The sequence below is a fragment of the Protopterus annectens genome, chromosome 7.part0 (assembly GCF_019279795.1).
Source record: "Protopterus annectens isolate FY-2018-M chromosome 7.part0, PAN1.0, whole genome shotgun sequence".
Lineage (NCBI taxonomy): Eukaryota > Metazoa > Chordata > Ceratodontiformes > Protopteridae > Protopterus > Protopterus annectens.
Genome location: NC_056739.1, coordinates 607,952,053 through 607,974,291, shown reverse-complemented (window position 1 = coordinate 607,974,291; position 22,239 = coordinate 607,952,053). Strand labels below are relative to the sequence as shown.

The 22,239-nt window shown below is 39.6% G+C and overlaps 1 protein-coding gene across 1 annotated transcript in view; it reads right to left on the bottom strand.

Annotated features, from left to right (window-relative positions):
• LOC122806067 (GRIP and coiled-coil domain-containing protein 2-like) overlaps positions 1-22,239 on the bottom strand; it is a 1,105,805-nt gene that overhangs the window by 570,037 nt on the left and 513,529 nt on the right. Inside the window, exon 10 of the mRNA XM_044076306.1 lies at positions 21,433-21,621. Within this exon, the coding sequence (XP_043932241.1) occupies positions 21,433-21,621 (189 nt within the window). The remainder of the gene's footprint in view (positions 1-21,432; positions 21,622-22,239) is intronic.

The window sequence follows — 22,239 nt, the reverse complement described above, 5'->3', positions numbered from 1 at the left end:
TCACAATAACTTTATATATTTCGTAGGCAAATTTTTCTGCCAAACTAAGGGAGTTGCCATGGGAGCTGTGTGTGCCCCTATATATGCCAACTTGGTACTCTCTTGGTGGGAGGAGAAACTTGTGTTCAATTCTAGATTTAAGGAATGTTGGGTGCTTTACAAACGTTTCTTGGATGATATTTGTCTTTTTTGGATAGAAAGTGAAGAAAGAATTTTTCAACTACATATCGAATACTACTGACTTTCTGAAATTCACTTATAAAATTGGATATGAAAGTACTGATTATCTTGATGTTACCACTATGAAGGATGATGACAAGTTTGTATCTAAGGTCCACAGGAAAGACACATATTGTAACTCATTTTTACATTTTCATAGCGCCCATCCATTTTCCCAAAAGAAAAGTATTGTAAAGGGCCAATACATTCTGGGAAGTAGGATGACGTCTGATGAGAATGATTTTAATAAAGAGAGTGCTTTGTTGAAATCTATGTTTTTAGAAAGAGGGTACCCTGAGACACTTATAAAGGAAATACAGGATGAAGCCTTTCAACACAGAAAGGGTAGATTCACTTTTAGGTATGGGTGCTATGGTACCGGTGGAAGACGAAGTTAACAATAAGTTGGATGCTGGATATGAAAATGTTTTTATTTTGGATTATAATTGGGATTCTAATATTATTAGGAACTCTGTTAAAAAAGAATGGGACAGATTTTCTAAATTTTTGGACTTGAATCTTAAGTTTCATATGCCATTAAAGTTTATTTTTAGGAAGGGTAAACGTATTAAGGACCTTTTGGAAAACAAATGTACTAATACAGGAAAAAAGAAAGTATGCACTTATAAATGTGGAGCTTGCCAACAATGTCCCTTTATATCCAACACTTCGGAGATATATATTAGTAGTAGGAATAAGTATATAACATCTAAATCCTATTATAATTGTGATACTAAAGGGCTTGTATATATTGCAGTGTGTAGAAAATGTGAGGCTTTCTACGTAGGCAAGACGGAAAGATGTTTGAGGAAAAGGATATATGAACATGTCTACGACATTAGGAAATGTAATTTGAGAAATGCACTTTATAAGCACAGACGTGAATCTGCCACATTTTTATTCTTTGTGTTAGATGAGGTCCCGGTTGACATCAGAGGTGGCCCTTGGGGGACCAAGTCAGAGTATAGAAAGCTATGCTGGCAGCTGGTGTTGGAAGCAAATAGATGGCCAGGTCTGAATGACATGGTCTACCTGGCCCCAATATTAAAATTAAGATCTGCTAAATTATAATGTAGTGGCATTTGAATAATTACTGTAGTATGCTGTGTTAGTTTAATTCTTTTTTTACCATCTTTTACCTCACTGTATGACAACTGTCTTATTTTAAATATTTTAAAACACTTTTTTAATATATTTTTATACCTATAAACCCTTCATAACTGCGGTGGTGGTGCTGCGGTAGCGTTGTCGCCTCACAATAAGACGTTGTCCTGTTCGATTCTCAGCTAAAGCGTCTTCTGTGTGGAGACATGCGTGAATGGGCGTACCTTCATTGAAGGTTGTGCATCAGGGCTGGCAACTCGGTACGTAAAAAATCTACTGCCAATCATTAGCGGACCGGAGTTCCGCTGTGGCGACCCCTAACCGGGAAAAGCCGAAAGATACAACAACAACCTATAAACCCTTCATACTAGGAATCAACTGGTTAGTTTAACACTAGAGGGAAGCATTCTTTATACACATTTTAACTTGTACTAATTTTTTAACATTTTTAGTGGTGCTGCGGTAGCATTGTCGCCTCACAGTTAGACGCTGCCCGTTCGATTCTCAGTTAGAGCATCTTCTGTGTGGCGACATGCATGAACGGGCGTTCCTTCGTTGAAGGTTGTGCGTTAGGCCTGGCAAGCCAGCACGTAAAACTCTACTGCCAATCATTAGCGGACCGGAGTTCTGCTGTGGCGACCTCTAACCGGGAAAAGCCGAAAGACACAAACAAATATACATTTTTTAGTATAGAATATTTGTAATGAACATATATTGTTTTAATATTTCTTTCGATAAGTGCTTTAACAAATTATGGTCAGAATGTTTAGGAATTTTAAATAAGAATGATTTTAGAATATGTGTGAGTTTAAGCCAGCAGAATGTGTACTTTAACTTTACATTTATTAGGTAATTAACAAAGGCTTAATTATACTAATTGGGTTATTGGGAAGGTTATATAAGAGTAGCAGAGTAACATTCATAGTTTTCTGATGAAAACGTACTGATTGTATGTCAGGGTTAAACCTTACATTGTGGGTGCTGGTGCTGTGTCTTTGTGAATAAACAATGTGGTTTGCAGTGGAAATGGCTAACCAAGTGCTTTTTGGGATTTATTTATGATGATAATCCCTGGTGGAGACTGGGGATGGCACACGGTAAGCATGCCTAAAGAGGGGAACACGGCGGAGACTTGGATGAGCTGCTGCAGAGCTGGGGAGATATATTGCATATCTCCATTACATTCCTGCACCTCAGGCACACCACTGGGACCATAGGGGAGGCAGGAAGGGATAGGTCACAAAGCAACCCCCCCCCCCCGGATAGATGTGAGACGTGCCCAGCCCCCCAGTGTATTTGTTCCTTAACCGGCCTCAGCATAATGGATTAAGTTCTTGGGGAGGGTAAGGAAGACAGCTGATAGATCTGGTTTGGACAGGTGCTGGGGATCCAGGACAGTAAACATGAAGGTTGGGGGGGAGCAAAAAAAAAAAAAAAAGGCAATGCCTTTTTATCTCCACATTTTAGCTTAACACTTCATTCCATATGCTGGTTGAGACTTTAAGGCATTGTGAATTACCATTCAAAAATAGTTAAACACTTCTCCCACTTGACGAATAAAACAATCAGTCCAGTTATGATTTTATGCATTACTCTTTTCTTTGTTATTCATAGAAGATGTTAGAATTTTGACTTATGTGTTTCCTCAGACCAGTCATTTCTTCTAAACGCTCAATTCAAAAATGAGTAGGACCAGTCCGTATTTTCAGAGTTTAGAATAATATATCATTGCAGTTCACTTGGTTAACACTAGGTTATGCAATTCAAGTGAACTGCTGGATGTTTTGCGTGAAAGGCTGTTTGTGGGAAGGCTGTACAGGGCAACCTCTGGTTGGTTAACAGAGGTAAACGGTGGGGCTAGGAGTTTTTGTGTGAGTGTGTGAGTTTTGGGGTTAGGATAGGGGATAGGTTTAGTGCAAATATGTGTGTGTTTGTGAGTGTGTGTGTGCATGTGTGGTAAATGTCTGCACAGTCTTTTGTAGTAAGTAATAGTAGTGTTATGGAAAGGGCTTTTTTAAGGTAAAGCTGCATATTAGGATTGGCACCAGTGGCGCAGCTGGGGGGGGGGTCCACCCCAGGCGGCGCTTTTGAGAATGTATTTTAATAGTTTAATTAAAAACAATGGTCCCACTGCATCACATCTGTGCATGCATTGTCACACAGATGTCCTGTTTGTCCACACAACTTTAAATTTGTGTGTGTGTGTGTGTGTGTGTGTGTGTGTGTCTGTGTATGGAAATGCCCCAGTTAGGTATACCTGATGGTTACTGTTATTCATGCTCAAACCCTGTACCTTAGGCACAAGAAACAAGAGCCTGAATCCTCTACCTGTACCACCACCCACCACTTGTGATTCAAGAAGTTTAGTCCATAACTCTCAATTGTCCAGATTTTCACAGATTGTCTGGAATGTGTGGCTCATACTTTTGGTCTGTTCCTCTTAAAATGTGTGGCTTTCTGACAAATCAGTGAGAACTGAATTCACTAAATAATGAAAGCCATTTAAGTTTCAGTCTTCCTATCTTTCAGGAAATGCATGGTAAGACAAAACATTTTATTCTATCAACTTTCTAAAACTGTACAAGCAATGTTTAAAATGTGTCCCTGGTTTTGGGCCTTTGCCCCCCCCCCCCAATAAATGTTGGCTTTTTCCACATTTCTTGTGCTGCAAAGTTGAGAGATATAGTTGAGTATCAAGTGGATTTTACAAGGACCTGACAGCTTCAGGGGAAGAGAAGTTTAGTGCTGCTTATGCCAGATCTGTTTGCAATGTTAGTAGCACAACAGGTGGTATACTTGCTTTTGATACAGAAGGCCATGGGTTTTACTCCCACAGTATGTAGGTCGATTGCTGATATTGTACTGTGTTGTACTTTAAAGGGGGTGGATGCTGCAGTCCTGAGAATGTCCTCCTTTGGAGGAGATACCAAGTAACTATGAACCTGTTATCAGTTTGCCATCCATTTCCTACTGCAATATCACTAGCTTATCATTTTTTAATGTGACATATGCAATTTATCTTTCAAGGGCAACAGGCACTTTATTTGTAGATGAAACAATGAAATATAAATTATTTGCTAGCAGCAACCTCTTCATTAGTTACAGATCCCTTTAATTTGGAATTATTTAGATAACTTTTACTTTTACAAAGACATGCTTCTGGAGCGCTTCTCCTTGGGCCTCCACTGAAAATTGGCTTCGTTCCAAGTCAGACTTTCCCAGTAAATAAATGTTAAATAAATAAAACTTCTGCAGATATTGTGCATATTTACTGATATTGGTGGATTGTAATGACAGAAGTCTGAGTAGACTTTTATGATGGAAATGTTCTGAATTGGGCAGGTTTGCCATTATTGGTTCATAAATTTTGTTTCATTGCTTACTGGAAAAATGTTCAAAATAATCAATTTAAAACACGCTCTAACAAGTGTGCTGTATAATACAAAGAATATAACTTAATACAATCAGGAAGGTGAATCAAAGAACACATTTATGTTTGCATGGTCCTAAATATATGTGCAAGGGGTCTATGATTTGAAAACAGCCCAAAGGTAAACTTTATCCGCCACTGGCCAGATGTATTTTCTTTGAATGTGGGTTTCAATACTGTTTCAATGAATGTGAGTTTCAAGGGCAGAGAAGTTGTAATGCTAAGTCTGTTTTCATTGTGAGTCTGTATTGCTTTGTTTAGCAGATGTCTATCAGTGTTTGTGCTATAAAATTTAAAACAAAAGCTTTAAATGAAATCCAAACAATCATTGTAGAAGTGAAGCATAAAGCAGTATGCACATTACAGTGTTTATGGCAAATGGGGAGAAATAGCCAAGTAATGGGACACTGGAATGGCTGTAGTGGGGGGCCCTATTTGACCATGATTTTGTGAGGGGGAGGAGGTGCAAACTCAAAAACAGCCCCGGGTGGCACAAACTATAGCTATGCCACTGATTAGCACACATTACTAAGGTGGAGCAGGGGGTCAAAGCTAATATAAAGATGACATAACCTGATGTAAGTTCCTTTTTAAAGACATTTCTCCAGAAGAAGACTTGGATCAAACTCATTTGTACAGGAAGTTTGTTATCCAGGATCTTACACAGAGTTGTTCTGACAAGAAAAAATCCTTAGAATGTTTCTCCTTACAATCTGCACTACTTAAAGATGGAAAACTTTTAATCAAGTTCTAGCTTAAATGTTTTGCCAAATTCCAGGCATAATAATTTCCTTTCCCTGGAGCTTGTCACAGAAGATGCTAATCAGTAGCCATCTTGAATCTTTCTCCTATTAGTAGTATTTTCCGATCATGAAACATTAATTCTTTGGTTGACACTGTATTCAAATTTAATTAAAAAAAAAAGCAATGAAACATGGTCAAAATAACCCACTGGGGATAGACAAAATGTCACTGCAATAATAAGGCATCAGGTCTATTTTTTCTCTAATAGTGCATGTAACACACTGTGCAAAGCTTTCGTACATAAGGGACCCAGTCAATGTAAAATAACATGTACAGTAACTGAAATCACTCAGTATGATGTCAAATTTTTGAGTTGGCATCAAAATTAAATCATGAACTGGTTCTGATCCAATGCATCCTTAACTGCTGACCTATACCAAACAGTCGATGATACAACCAGTTTGCCAGAACTGACCACCAAGTATATAATATTCTGATTTAAAAGCCACCTTCCACCACTGCCTAATATTTAGATATTAATATAAAGTTCATAATCTTAACATGGTATGTTATGAGAGCCATGACTTAGTTATAAAACACACATCAGCTTTTTCTTGATTTAACAGCCCTTTCAGGTCAAGTAGCTTATTATTACTACTCGCAGCATTTAACAATACAATACAAAAGTAAATGGCAGTGTGAAGCAGTGATGTATCTACACAATAGTGATGTATCTACACAACAGTAGAGTGCATGACACTGTGATCATACCACACCCATGCACTGTTGAAAGAAGGTGGGATTACACAAGTCCTCAGCTTCATTCAAATTATACTGCAATTCAGCTGTGGCTAGTAAATTGAAACATGCTGCTCACGGCCCTATCCAGCCAACAATGGTGAATTATAAGGGTCTCTCTTACTGCCTCATCTTTTTTCTTTGTTTACTAACAAAATATGTGAGCATACAGAGCAAGCATGTTTTATCCAATACTTAAATCTTTCAAGTGGGCTTTAACAACTTTACTCAGTGGCTAACTAATGGCAAACTAAAGGTGAACAATTAAAAAAAAAGTTCTACATTTTGGCAAACAGGTGTGCTTAGTTACACATCAAGCCAACTTCTAAATGTCCGTTAGAAAGAGTTTCCAGGTGGAAGTACTTAAGAGTCACCAATGACTATATTCTATGCATCCTTCATCATGCTAGAACAATTATAAGTCAAATTCACTCAAATCTCACAACGCTGTCGAGAACCAAGTACTTTCTGACCCTTTGACAAGGAAAACTTCATTATTAAGCAGAAATTACTGGAATACAAGTCAGAGAAAATGTTTTATTGGAAACATAAATGACAGAACATCACCACAAGGAAATATGTCATACTGAAACAGTAATTACAGCAGTTCAGTACAATACAATATAATAGCTTATGCAGGGGGTAAGCTCACCAACTTCCCCCAAGTAAGTGATTTTGACCCCAAAACTTGTCTTACTTATTCTAATTCCAAGGTCTGTGCAAATGGAAATAAGTGCCATTATATATTCACATCAAGCTATTCTGGAAACTCTCATAGACATTGCAGTTCTCATCACATCTTGAGATGCATGGAGGTTTGTCTCCTGCAGGGTCATACTTTTTGTACTTAAGTATTTTGCTTTTTATCTTGTTACTATTTTTCATTACAATGTGTTTCCTCACCGAGACCTTCAGTCATTTGTGTTTTTTGTAAAATATTTTCATTGAACCATATTTCAGTAAATGCTGCTTCAGGAAGCTAAAGTATGACTGCATCAATTACGCCTACACAGTGACTACAGAACTAGCCAATGAGGTACCAACACTACAGGCAATAAATGTTCTTAGTATCTGCCACATGACAGACCGAGCAACATATCAACCACCGGATCCCCAATAAATAGTGACAACATATCATCCAGAACTAAAAAAAAAATAAGCAAAGTCATAAGGGACATCTAAAGTACAGATGTGTACATTTACCATAAATGTAGATGTTCGAGTGTATTCACTGTTGCAGTCATCGCATTTGGGTTATCTGCTTACAGTAGCCCTCGGTCAGCCTGATTATCAAAGTCTTGGGTCCTGTGTCGGTTGCTGTCTCATCTTCCGTGACGTCAGGTAGTCAGTGGTATAAAGCATGCAGCCGATGCCATTACATCAGTTTTTCTTGCCTCAGATGTCAGGTGCCCCCTTTAATGGGAAGCAATTAAATATAACTATATATATATATATATATATATATATATATATATATATATATATATATATATATATATATACACAAGGTTATACATCCAACAAAATAGCAAATACACCAAAAAGCTTTTAAGTATACTAAAGGAGAATAGAGGTATAGCCAAAGGAAGTCAGGGGGATGGAGGGAGGGTAACCAGGACTGCAACAGTGAATACACTCGAACATCTATATTTAGAGTAGGTTTACACACCTGTACTATGTTCTTCGTGTTTCACTGTTGCAGTCATCACATTTGGGTAGATTCCCAAAGCTAAGGATGGGAGGAGGAATTTAGATAGCATTAGGACCAGCTATAACACCCTGCAAGTCTGCAGTGGGAAAGCCAGCTCTGGATTTAGGGAAAATTCGCAAATGGTAATGCTTAGTGAAGGTATGTACCGAATTCCAGGTAGCAGCTTCTAGGATGTCTCTGGTAGGGACACCTCTGAGAAAGGCTGTAGAGGTAGATGCAGCCCTGGTTGAATGGGGTCTAATCCCCTGTGGGATAGGTTTTCCATGGTGCTTATAGCAGAAATGAATGCAATGGCCTATCAATTTAGAAATGGTTTGCTTTGAAATAGCCTTCCCCTCTGCCCTCAAAGAAAATGCCACCAGCAGTTGTTCAGATTTCCTTTGAAGTTTAGTCATGTCCAAGTAAAATCTAAGTTGTCTGTGCACATCAGAGTGCAGTATCCATTCTCCTTTGCTCTGTGGATTAGAAAAGAACGTTGTCAAATGAATGGACTGATTAAAAGCCATGCTGGATACCACCTTGGGCATAAAAGAAGGACTGGTCCTGAGGGACACCCTGTCTGCATGAAAGATGATGAAAGGCTCCACTGTCATAAGGGCCTGTAATTCAGATACCCTTCTTGCTGAAGTGATTGCTAAAAGGAAAGCTGTTTTCCAAGAAAGGAATTTTAACTCTGCAGTTGCAGCTGGCTTAAAAGGAGGAAGAATGAGTTTTTCCAATACAAAATTAAGGTCCCAAGCTGGAGTTGGGGCCTTCCTGGGTGGTCTTAAGTTTTTGGCCCCTCTGAGGAACTGCTTGAGCAGTGGGTGAGAAAAGAGGGGTGGTTCTGTGTTGTAATGAGCTGAAATGGCTGAGGCGTGAATTTTGATGGAGGAAAAGGAAAGGCCCTTGTGAAGCATCTCAGTTAAGTATTGAAGAATCTGAGGTAAATTGGGCGCTGCTGTGGCTCTCCCTTGAGTTTGGTTCCAGGCACAGAATCCTTTCCATTTTTCAGCATAAGATTTTCTAGTACTAGGCATCCTTGCCTCCGAGATGACATCCAACACTTTACTGAGGGATGGTAACAGAAAGATTAGGTAATTTGCCAGGCTGCCAGGTTCAGGGTTTGAAGCTGGGGGTGCAGAATATGGTTCTCCTGCTGAGACAACAGGGTAGGGATCTGAGGTAGGTGCCATGGGGCCAGCTGTGACACACTGTGCAAGAGGGGGGACAAGTGTTGACGTGGCCAGTCTGGTGCAATCAGTATCATCCTTGGTTTGTCCTGCTTGATCTTTAGTAGCACTTTGGAGAGGAGAGGCAGAGGAGGAAAGGCATAAACTGATAGATTTTTCCAGCTGAAGGACAGAGCATCCACTTTCCAAGCTTGTTTGTGGGGAGTCCTTGTGCAGAATTGCCCAATTGTTAGTTCTGGGGGGAGGCAAACAGGTCTATATCCGGGATTCACCATTTGCTGGTCAACATGTTGAAAATCTTTGGTTCCAGTTTCCACTCGTGTGGGTCCATGAGATTTCTGCTTAGCTCGTCTGCCAGTGTATTTAGTTTTCCTGGCAGGAATTGAGCCTTTAGATGCACTTGGTAGCTCAAGGCAGTGTTCCACAGAGCGATGGCTAGTCTGCAGAGGGGGAATGAATGGGTACCCCCCCCTGCTTGTTTATGTACCACATAACAGTGGTGTTGTCCGTCTTTACCATTAATTATCCTGGAAGTATGTGGTCCTTGAAGGCTGTCACAGCATTCTGTACAGCTAACATTTCTTTTTGATTGATATGCAGGTGCATTTGACTTGGGTTCCATTTGCCCTGAATGCACTTCCCTGTCAGGTGAGCCCCCCCCCCCCATGCATAGTCTGATGCGTCTGTTGTTAGGGTTTGGGCGGCAGGGGGTAGAGTGAATGGTAGTCCCTTGTTTTGGTGGCAGGCCTCTGCCCACCAAAGGAATTCTAACCGTAGGCAAGGTATGATAGGAATCATTGCTTCTAGATCCTGAGAATGTTGACACCATAGGCTTTTTAGATACCACTGTAGTTTCCTCATATGCAGTCTTGCATATGGAATTAGTAGAATGCACGAGGCCATGAACACCAAGGCTTGCAGTATTTGCCTTGCAGACAGCATGGTATTTGTGGCCACTATTTTGAAGTAAGTTGTCAAATGAATTTGTTTCTCTGGCGTGAGGAAAGCCATCTGGGAAGTTGTGTTCAAGCTTGCTCCCAGGAATACAATTTGTTGGCCGGGTACCAGATGTGATTTCTTTTAGTTTATGGTGTACCCCAGACAAGTTAACACCTTTTGTACAAATGCCAGATGATTCAGAAGTATGTCCTGGCTTTCTGCCTGAATTAGATAATCGTCCAGGTATGGATATATTTGAATATTTTTTTGCCTGCAAAATGCAATGACTGGGTGCAGTAGATAAGCCAAAGGGCAGTGCAGAGAACTGATAGTGCATGCAGCCTGCTTTGAAGCGTAGGTATTTTCTGCAAGATTCCCTGATTGGGATGTGCAGGTAGGCTTCCTTTAAATCCAGTGTTGCCAACCAAGCATCTTTGCCTATCATGGGAAGCAACTGGTGAAGAGTTAGCATCTTCTATTTTGGAATCACCAGAAAGGTGTTTAGGATAGACAGGTCCAGGATGGGACGCCATGAGTTGTCTTTTCTGGGTACCAGGAAAAGTTTTGAGTAGAAACCTTGTCCCTTTTCCTGTTCTGGTACAGTCTGAATAGCCTTTAATCTTAAGAGAGAGAGTACTTGCTTTTGAGCCTCTGCCCACTGATTTGGGGGTAGATCTGGCCAACCGTTTGGGGTTGGTAACGTGTGGAAGTGAAATCTGTATCCTTGGGAAACTACATTTAAAACCCATTTGTCCTGGGTAATGAGTTCCCAGTTTTTTGCTTGCAGAGCAATCTTTCCCCCTAAAGGAGCAGTCAGTTGAGAAGTGCTTGGAAGTTTTAAAGTTGTCATTGAGACAGCTTACCATAGGGGGAAGTCTTACTACTCCTTGATTTGGAAGTGGGAGCCCCCCACTGCTTAGTCCTGTTCATACCCTGGGACTGAAGCCTGGGTGTTCTGCTGGTTCTGGGTTTGAACTGAGAAGGCCTAGAAGAGGCAGGAAAGGACCAATTTTTTGAGGGCCAATGCCTACTAAATCTAGGAGGCTGCACTTGTAAGAAATCTTTAACAGTTTGCATAGATTTAGTTTTTTCTTCCATTTTTTTAAGAACTTCTTCTGCTTTAACGCCAAAAAGGTGGTCCTGATTTAAGGGAGCATCCAGCAATTTAATTTTAACATGATCTGGCAAAGACTGCTCCTTAAGCCAAGCATGCCTTCTAAGTACAGACCCTGTGATAGCAGCCCCGCAAGATGCCTCTAGTGAATCAAAACCACATTGCAAAGTATGTGTTCAGCAGAATGCATTAAATCCTGTAAATCCTTATTTTCAGCACAATCAGGAATCAACATAATTTTCTGTTTAAGCAATCCAATAATATGCTACTGATACTTTAATATATGAAACTGGCAATTTAAGGCCCTGATGGCCAAGGTTGCAGAGGTGTATAGCTTTTTACCCCATCTATCCAGGGCCCTGGAATCTCTATCAGAGGGGGTAGGATTTTTGGCAGTAGTAGCCTTAATGCCCTTGGGTCCCTGTGAAATGGTCTCAGGGTCCGCAGTAGAATTTTTAAAAAGGAACGTATGAGAATCAGGAACCCTGTAATATCTTTCAGGTTTTCTGGGAGCAGGAGGTAAAGATTCAGGGGCCAAGCTAGATTCCGAAAAGGCATTGTCAACAATGTCCAGCACAGGAGGGATAGCTAAAGGCCTGTGTTGGGGCAGGAGCAAGAAATCTCTAAGCGTCTTTTTAGAATCACAGAAATCCTGGCTTTCACAGTGAAAATGCTCCCTAAGAGTATGCAAGGTTTCACCAGAAGAAAAATCCTCTGGGGGAGAAGCAGATGGAATAGAGTCCTCTGCATCAGAATCCTCATAGGTAGATAAGGGTAAATGCTGGTCATCAGAGGAGACAGTATCATAAGCAAATTTAGTCCTAGGTCTCTTAGAGGGGGAAGGTTGGCTTCCCCTGATTAAAGTAATAAGGTCTTCAGCCAATCTTATCATTTGTTATTTAGGCATAGAGGCCTGACCATGCGGTCTGGGCGTCTGTTTCCTAGGCATGGTTCGAGTTTTAGGCCTAGAAGAAGAAGATGGCATCAGTTTAATATGCAAGTCAGTAGGCCTGAATACACCCTCAGAAGCTGGTGCCTGCAAAGCAGCTCCGGACACATCCAAGGTAGAGACATCTGTAGGTTCCACAGTTGAAGCATCTTGCGGCATACCGGACTCTGAATGGGTCTCAGTAAAGGCCTGTGAATCTGAAGTAGCATGTATCAGGGGCTGCAAAAGCACCTCACTGAGTACTGGTGAACTGGAGACTAGCTTAGGAGAAGCGTCGTCAGCAGCTTTGGACCTAGGGGCCTGTCTCTGTCTTTATCTTTGTGTTTTTTCAGAATGTCGGTAGTCAGGTGGCTTACTGAAGACATATCTGGATAATTGAACAGAACATGCTGGAGGGATAGACTCCTGTCCCAGAGACTTCCCATACTCTGGAACAGGCTACCTATCTATGTCAAACAGAGCTCCTCATTAGCACTCTTCAAGAAAAATCTTGATGATTGGATGGGAAATGGGAAATTCACCCCGGGGATCACTTCTGTGGCTCTGCTTGACAGGGGCACAGGAAAATAATTTTCTTGGGTGGCGAAAGCCAGGGTACATTTTTTGGCTAGGCTTGTATAGGGCTGATAGCCTAGTACCTACCTATGAACCTATAACTGAACCGAGTACCAAAATATTTAGAAGCAAAAATGTACCGACGGCGAATAGTTCGTGGTTTAAATAAAACCGACAGCGAGGTACGCCGTGGTCAGGGCCTAGGCAAGGAATACAGTACAAATGAAAATCTTTATGAGGTATTTGCTTTCCACAAGAAATACAATTATTGACGTTTACTGACATCGGTTTAGAGCAAGAAAAAAGTTTCCCCAATGGGGTACTTGGCTTTAGCTGAAAACGTTGGTTCTGACACTCGAAAACGAAAATTTCAGGAGGCGGACGACCGGCACTTGTGAACTGCTTCTGCTTCAGGCACTGCACAGCAAGAAAGACTGATGTAATGGCGTTGGCTGCATGCTTTATACCCTTGACTACCTGACATCACGGAAGATGAGACAGCAACCGAAGCAGGACCCAAGACTTTGATAATTGGGCCGACTGAGGGCTACTGCAAGTAGATAACCCAAATGTGAAGACTGCAACAGTGAAACACTAAGAACATCCAATGCCCAGGTTGGATAACAAGTTGAGACATTTTTCAAGCACTCCCTCTGCTGACATTTAACTAACCATCAAATATACAGCATCTTATTGTCAGAAGCATACTTGGACCAAAACAGAATAGACTGTAAAATGGTACAAAACCTTGCAAACATCCAAAGGACAAAATACGTCAAATGATTTGTACGGGTCTATATCACCACATCGAACGGTGATAAATTCAAACACCCTTTGTTTGAACCTAAAAGTCCGAAAACCCTAAACAGCGATCTCATGGAACAGCAATTTTTTTCCCAGGGGAAAAAAATCGCTGCTACGTGGAAAAAAAAAATTATAACTTTAAAACAAACTAAAGTGGGGGGCTTTGTCCCCCACCCCCTACTTAAATATACCAACTCCAAGATTGCACTATACTGGGGGAAATAGCAAAGCCCCGAAGACGGCCCACCGATTTTTTTCCCTGGGAAAATAATCTATGTTCCATAACTTCACGGTTTAGGGCTTTCCGACTTTTCAGTTCGAACAAAGGGTGTTCGAACTTATCACCATTCGATGTGGTATTACAGACCTATTTGCACTGCTTCCAACATAACGAAGTCACAGAAAAGAAGTTTCGAAGTACAAGGTTCCTTTACAAGCTCTTCTGAAAATGTGACTTACATAATCAAATGCAGAGAATGTCCAAAGAGAAATAAATAAAAACAGTCTCCCACAAGGAAAGTGACCAATAAAGGTAAAAAATAATTAGAATAATCAGAATAATGTCCAAAGAGAAGTTATGCAGGAGAGACAAGCCAGAATCTCAGAACTCGGATGAATACCCACAGACAGTACATGTGTGTAAGTAAACTTACTACAGCAGTAGATGATGTCTGAATGATCACTGCTGCAGTAGCCTGAGCCATATGAGTAGGCCAAATTATCTTATAATGACTGGAAGGAGGAAGGATGAGGGTTCAGGAGCCCTGGAGAAAGGTCCTAGCAAAGCCTGTCCTAGACCAGGAGAAGGAATCTAGTTTGTAGTGATTTTTAAAAGTATGTACAGAGGACCAAGTTGCTGCATCTAGAATCTACTCCTTTCCAAAATGTCATTAATGAAGCCAAGGCCCTGGTAGAGTGTATCTTAACCCTGCCTGGAGATGACTCATTATGGTGGGCTTAACAAAAGGAAACAGCATTTAACAACCATTTGAAGATAGTCTTCTTTGTCGCAGGTTGTCCTTTTTTCTTACCTTCATAAGAAATGAATAGCTGATCAGAGTTTTTGAAGGTTTTAGTCCTGTCAAGATAATATCTGAATTATCTGTGGACATCCAGAGTATGAAGAAGTATTTCTCCCTTATTTTTCGGTTCCTGAAAGAAGACAGGGAGATGAATAACTTGGCTCAATATAAACTCAGATACTACTTTAGGCATAAAAGAATGGATTGATTCTCATGGAACACTCAAGTCTTTGTGGAAAATGAGGTAAGACTGACCCATGATGAGAGCCTGTAACTCAGATATTCTTCTTGGAGAAGTAGAAGTGCTTAACAAAACTGTTTTCCCATGTTACAAACCTTAAATTAGCCCCATGAGCTGGTTCAAATGCAACAAGAGTTAATTTTTCCAACACAAAATTAATATTTAAGGAGGATCCGCCTGTTTTATAGATGACCAGGTATGAAGCACCCCTTTTAAAACATTTTAACGTGGGAATACACTGAAAAGAGAGGATCCATGGGTAGAGATACTGAAATGGCTGAGAAATGAACACTGACAGAGGAGTAAGAACGACCAGAGGATGATGACTCACACAAATATTGTAGAACCAAAGCATATTAGTCTTAAAATGGTCCTGGTTCTCGTCTTGCTCCAACTAGAAAATCTTTTCGATTTTGTAATATGTAATTTCCTAGTAGAAGGTTTGTTTGACTCTATTAATACCTGCTGCATGTCCTAAGAAAATAGGCAACGAAAATGTATTAAAATTCGTATCATCCATGCAGTTCGCTGAAGTTGTGTATCAAACACCATTGTTCTTATGCGAGTAGATCCATTCTGTGAGGAAGCTTGTGGTAATTGCTCCTGGCCATTTCCAAAAAAAGGGAGAGTCACTGTTGCCAGGCCAGAAGGGAGTCACCACGATGATCGCTGGAGAGTCTGTAATGATTTGTAGTAGCTTTGGGGACCATACATGACTGAGAGGGGGAAGAACATTTATGACTGCCAACATCTCTTTCATGTTCATGTGTTTTGGTCTATCATTTTTATTCCAAAGATCCTGCACTTCCACTCTCATAGACACCACTCCCCAGGCAAATTCTGAGGGGTCGGAGCTGGAAGGGAGAATGGAAGACATGGATTCAGATAAAACTGATCTCTCTACCACAATATTTCCCTTTTAACAAATCCAAAAAACTGGAATCTGGAATGTCAGGAGATGTCATTGGGAGCACACAGATTTTTGGTATCACTGAATATTTCTCATGTGGAGTCTGGTTAAAGGAATCTTGAGAGTCGTGGATGTCAAGAATCATAGTATCCTAAGAAATTTCCTTGTTAAAGAAACCTCAAAAATAGATCCAGATATTGATGTACTTTCTCCTGTGGAAAAAAGCTCTTTTAGACTGAGATATCTAGGAGATACCTTAGGAAAAGTCTTGTGGGAAGAAATCAGATGTTTTCTTGGAACCCTGGTCTGTGATGGACCTCTCTCACCCAAATGAGAGATTCCTGACACTTTGAAAAAGACTATGCAAAGATAAGCAGTCTGCAATAGTCTATCACTGGAGCTAGAATGATATACTTGATGCAGTGGATAACCCAAAATATAACACAGAACAGAAAGTGTAATCCAGACACAGAAAACTTTATGAAACTTGTGAAATCTGAGGCTACAGGAATGTGATAATTAACACCCTTTAAATCTAGAGTTACTAAGAAACTGAAAGGCAGAATCAGTGGTAACAGGTCCTGATGGGATTTAAACTTTGGGACTTTCACAGATTGTAAAAGAAAATATCTAAGATCAATCTCCAACATGTTTCTTTCTTTGGAACCAGAAACATTCTTGAATGAAAACCTTTCCCTTTCAGAGAAAGAGGGGCAGCTTCTATTGCCCCTGAGTCAGCAGATGCTGAATGACAGGATGGCAAAAAACTTTGACCTGGTGGAGGAGGAGGAATCTCCTGAAAATGAGGAAGGGACACCCATTGCCATCTGTACCCCTGATGTATCACTATCAGAACCCATTTGTCTGAGATTATCTGTTGCCAAAGAGAGAAACTTGAGAGCCAGATTTTGGGACAGACCTAAGGTGGGGGGTACCATCTGCTGATAGTCATTTAGACTGGTTGGACTATACTTGATTCCAAAGGACTCATCCTTCCTTTCTGCAGTCCCCTTGCCATTGATTTTTGAATGTCTGCTTGCCATATCTACGTGTTTTGCTTTTTATAAAAGGTTGTCTAGGCAGGTATAACACCTTTAACAATCCTGGAAAAGGAAGGCTAAAACATCTGAGTACCCCCTAATCAGTTTCCCTCATTCATCACACTTTTTCAGGACCTCAGTAGCAGATGGTCCAAAAACAACTTCTATCTAAAAGAGAATTAAAAATTGAGCTTTAGCATCCTCAGGTAAATTTTGAGCATGTAACCATGCAAACCTTCTCATAACAGTTCTAGTAGCAGCTGCTCTGGAGGAGGCATCAGCCAAATCATACATACACGTCAAAGAATGTTTGGTACATTGAGATACAGAAGCAATAAGGGAATTCACAAAAGATTTTTGCTCAGAAGAGGCAAAATAGTTGTAATGCTCCTCATATTCTCAAAAGATGCAAAAACTTTAACATGTGAGCTTGACAATTAAGAATCACTTTTTCCCAAATGTATCAAAAGCTTTCTTATGCATAACAGAAGTGGAGGAATTAGCATTTACCAAATGTTAGCAACAGCAGGATTTGCCAAAGAAATCACTGCAAGATCAGATCCGGGATTAGAAAATAAACATTTGTAAGATTAAGGAACTTTATACAAACTATCTGCTTTCTTAGGCTGCCTGTGAGGCAATTTACAGGTTGTAAAAAAAACATCCTCCAATACCATGAGTACACGAGAAACTGGGGTGAGTACAGGAAATTCCATTTGCAACAAATCAATATTTTTTTCATGGATATTGGAATAGTATTATGTTCCTAGTGAAACAACTGGCTCATTCTAGATATGGTTTCAGAAAAACTAATATTCTAAGGGACTCTCACAAGAAACACTCTCCTCAGAAATAGAATTAGTCATCTGTGGACAGCAAACAGAAGTTGTTCCCTCAAAATCACTTCTCGGTTCATTAAAGTAGAAATCTTCAGAAAATGAAGAATTCCTTTTTCTCTTACTAGTAAAACCAGAATGCGAGGGGTGAAAAGTATGAACTAAGCCCTGAGCTCTGCCCAGTAAATCATTCCTGTCTAAAGTAATTGAAATAGAAGACAAATGTTTAACTTTCTTCATTGTGACAAACTTCCACAGAAGCAGACTGACTCCTGTCAGGCACATCATCCCAGGGAACATGTATCCCAGTCCAGATAGGCAGAGAAGCATTTCCTGCTCTTTCCTCTGTGACCGACAAGAGTGGTTCACCCACCAAGGACATTCCAACAGCTGCAGAAGACATAAATAATCCCCGGTCCATAGTGGCTAAAGGGACTACACCAGAATGATTAAAACACGAAAAACACTTCTGTAAAAGCACCCACTGGTAATCTGGAACAACCAGGATGCAAGGATCACGAACCAAGCGTTGAGTAAAAAGTTTTTTAATTATAACAGCTTCTCCAGTTCAGCTTTAAAAATGCAAACACTTCCAAAATGTAAAGTCAGTCTACAAACACTTCCAAAATGTAAAGTCAGTCAAGCGCTTTCACCCGGGCCCTCCCAGGCTTTCTCAAGACATTTTTACATTGGGTGGTGAGTCTATTTATAATGCCCTTGTCCAACCCAAATACTTTAATTAACAATCAATTGAATTATTATCTCACTTGTAATTTAAAGAGATAAAACATTTTGTATCCATTATGTAAATACCATGTTAAGCTTTGCTCCCATAATAACCTGCACAATTCCTATTAAACTTTGTTCCTGTCTACCCAACATTGTTCACATTTTATTAGCATTGTTAGAAAACATGTACATATTCACAATGTTGACATCTGTTTAAAATTCTAACTAAAATCTTCTTGTAAATCTTATTAAACCACTTATAAATAAAACCAATTATTACTAAAAACCAAGTAATTTCTATGATGTTACATACCCTTTTGAAACATATCTAACATATCATTTTTTAAAAACAATTAAAAATTGTTATAAATAAAATAAATAAAAATAGTAATAATTGGTTTTATTTATAAGTGGTTTAATAAGATTTACAAGAAGATTTTAGTTAGAATTTTAAACAGATGTCAACATTGTGAATATGTACATGTTTTCTAACAATGCTAATAAAATGTGAACAATGTTGGGTAGACAGGAACAAAGCGAATAGGGAATTGTGCAGGTTATTATGGGAGCAAAGCTTAACATGGTATTTACATAATGGATACAAAATGTTTTATCTCTTTAAATTACAAGTGAGATAATAATTCAATTGATTGTTAATTAAAGTATTTGGGTTGGACAAGGGCATTATAAATAGACTCACCACCCAATGTAAAAATGTCTTGAGAAAGCCTGGGAGGGCCCGGGTGAAAGCGCTTGACTGACTTTACATTTTGGAAGTGTTTGCAGACTGACTTTACATTTTGGAAGTGTTTGCATTTTTTAAGCTGAACTGGAGAAGCTGTTATAATTAAAAAACTACACCAGAATGAGCCAAGACAGAAAATGAATGGTAACAGAAAGGCCATTATCTGCAGCTGAGGCAGATTTGTAGCCTGCTAAGGGGCAAAGGCTGCCTGGAGATTTTGCTCTTTTCATAGCTGGAGGAACAAAAAAACAAAGAGCTGGTAAGCTATTCCATGGTGCCACAGTGAAGCCAAAAATGAAAACTGAATCCTGGGTAAGACTTGACAGCAGCAGTCTGTAAAAGAGGTAAGTAACAAAAATTACTGTTTCCCACCAAAAAGCACCACGAAAAGCACAATGTACACTTACAACCAAACCCTAAAAGATTTTAACAAAAGTTTTCAGCAGAAAAACAAAAATCAATTAGCTTCCTCGTCTTTTTTTTACATAAAAGTAAAAAGTAGCACTTCATTTTTAAAATGATTAAGTCACATGACAATCCAACAAACCACAGTCTCCTAACTTAAAAGTTTACAGAAAATAAGTTTCTGATAAAGAAATGTGGGAAGTTTTTTTTTTTCCAAAGGGAACTTATATCCCATAATGGAGATCAATCCTAGAAAGCCCACAAGAGCAGCTCTCTTCAGGGAAACGAAAGCTCTGAAGGGCTTTGTGACCAAATCAATGACTTTACTCAACTCTGCTTGAGCTGTTAACAGGTCCAAAAGCTGGCCAGCTGTTATATCCTGTGCAGGATATAATCCATATAGCTAAGGCTGCTGCAGCAGAGATCAAATGATGAACATCACAGTTACATGCAAAATGACAAAAACGCCAATGGCAGCATATTTTTCTCAATCTGAAAGTATTAGACATGTCAGTTGTTGTTCTTCAAGGACACTTTTGTATACCTTTGGAAAGCAGAACAATGGATATTAAGCTAGTTATTCAATTTGACAATGAGTAGACTGAACATGGTTATTGGTTTTATACAGACACCACATAACTTGAGCATTTTCCTCTGAGCAGCTAACAGACCTTAACATACTGAAGAGCAGCATGTTGTTTTTATTTCTTGGTAATGTATTTTTTTGTAAATCTGCCCTGAATCCAATGTGCTGACTACCTCAAAGTTAACAGAAAGTGTAAGACTACTGGGGTGTCTGTTTTGGCACTTCTGTTTTAGTCATGGCAATAAAGTAGTTAGTATTACATAAGGTAAAAGTCTAGTCAGAACACTAGTAACTATAAGCTTAACAGTCAGTAAGGCCTTAATATGCAGACAATTTAACAGTATAACAAAGCCTTGTGTAGTACTGCTGTTCCTCAGGGATATCTGTCTGAACTTAAGACTGACATAATGGCACATTTTTTCTGCTGAAGCACAGCCTGTATAGTGCACTAACTGCACACAACATCCACATATAATATCCTAGCATCTTACTGTTTTGGTAGTCCCTACCCTTTTCATAATGCACCACTTCCCCGCAAACTGTACATTATTACAAATTCACGCTTTCTGTTAACCAAAACATCTGTCTCACAAAGAATGCTTCTTTAGACAGACTAACAAATTACAAATTGAAGCTTCTTGTTTTCCTTCTCTGAATTTAACTAATCTCTTCTTCTACACATCTCTTGTACTGTAATTTATTTTACATTGAGTGTCAGAACAGTTTCTTAAGAAACATCTGCTAAATGAACACTAACTCTAATGTAACATGCAGGGAGACCATTTAGTTTTTTGACAGGCTATAACCTGGTTTTCAAAAGTCTCAGACAGACAGATGAATGTGCACGCGCGCACACACACACACACACACACACACACACACACACACACACACACACACACACACACACACACACACACACACACACACACACACTGTGTCTGTCTCTGCAGTGTAGTTTTCGTGTTAAGCATTCAAGATGCACACTTTCGTTCCACAGGAGTATTTTCAAGTATCATTTTTAATAAAATAAAAAAGACATTATGCATTTCCATTAATAGGCATGGATACTTAATGAAGGGGATATTTAAGACCCACATCTAACTTCATTAACTTTAACTACTCCCAATGAAGGGGTACTGTCAACTCGAAAGCTTGAGTAAAGCAACGTTTATATTGGTTCAATAAAAGGTATTACATCACATTTGTGTTCCTTTTTTTTCTGTGGTCAGTGATGGTCACAGTTTTGCATAACTGTTAACCTAAACTGGATGTAGGCAATTGATCTAGGAATGACCTTATTACCCTGTTATCAGTCCTTTTAAATTATTAATACTATTATAGATAATCCAGCTGTTTTAACAGTATTAGTTACCCACCTGTTTTACTGTTATCAGCTCCTCCTTCATGAGAATTTTCTCCTGATCTTCACGATTGACCTGAGCTTTTGCACTAACCAGCTGAATGTGTAGGTCAGACACTTGGTTATTGAATCCTTCTCTGCCTCGTTGTGCACGCTCTAGTTCAAGGCTCAGTTGTTGTACTTGTTGATTTAATCCCAGTTTCTCCTAGAAACAGCAGGTTGATTTATTAGCATTTACCACAACTATATCACCAAATATGGTCACATTTTTCTTCTTGCTAATTCTCCTAAAAACAATTTAACTTCTTAGCATTTGTCACTTCTGTATTACCACCTGTAGTTAATTTATTATCATCATTATTTGTTATAATCTGCACATTTGTTTGTGGACTCTAATCGCTGCAGCAGCAGTATTGTGGACTCTGTTTTTATTCAGTGCGGTACAGTACTACTGCAGTGAGCACTGCTGCCACCCCCTACACCTTATGAGGTAAGCACTAGACTTTTCCTCATAACTTCTCTCCCTCCTCTTACAAGCTACTCCAGCAATGCAGATCAGTAATTGAATACAGGATGTATGGGCCAGAGTCAGAGATTAAATCTTCTATACCACAGAGATGACACTGTCTTTTATCTACTAAAACATTTTCTGGAGCCTTGCATCATCTATGACCATCCTAGCCAGTGCCCCACATACACACTAGGTCTACTGGCTACTCCTAATCCCATAAACTTTCTCTGGTTTTCAGCTGGAGCCACTCATAATATCTAACAGTGTTCTGGGGGTCCTGGTTGTCACCATTCTGCCATTTTTTTTCAGTAT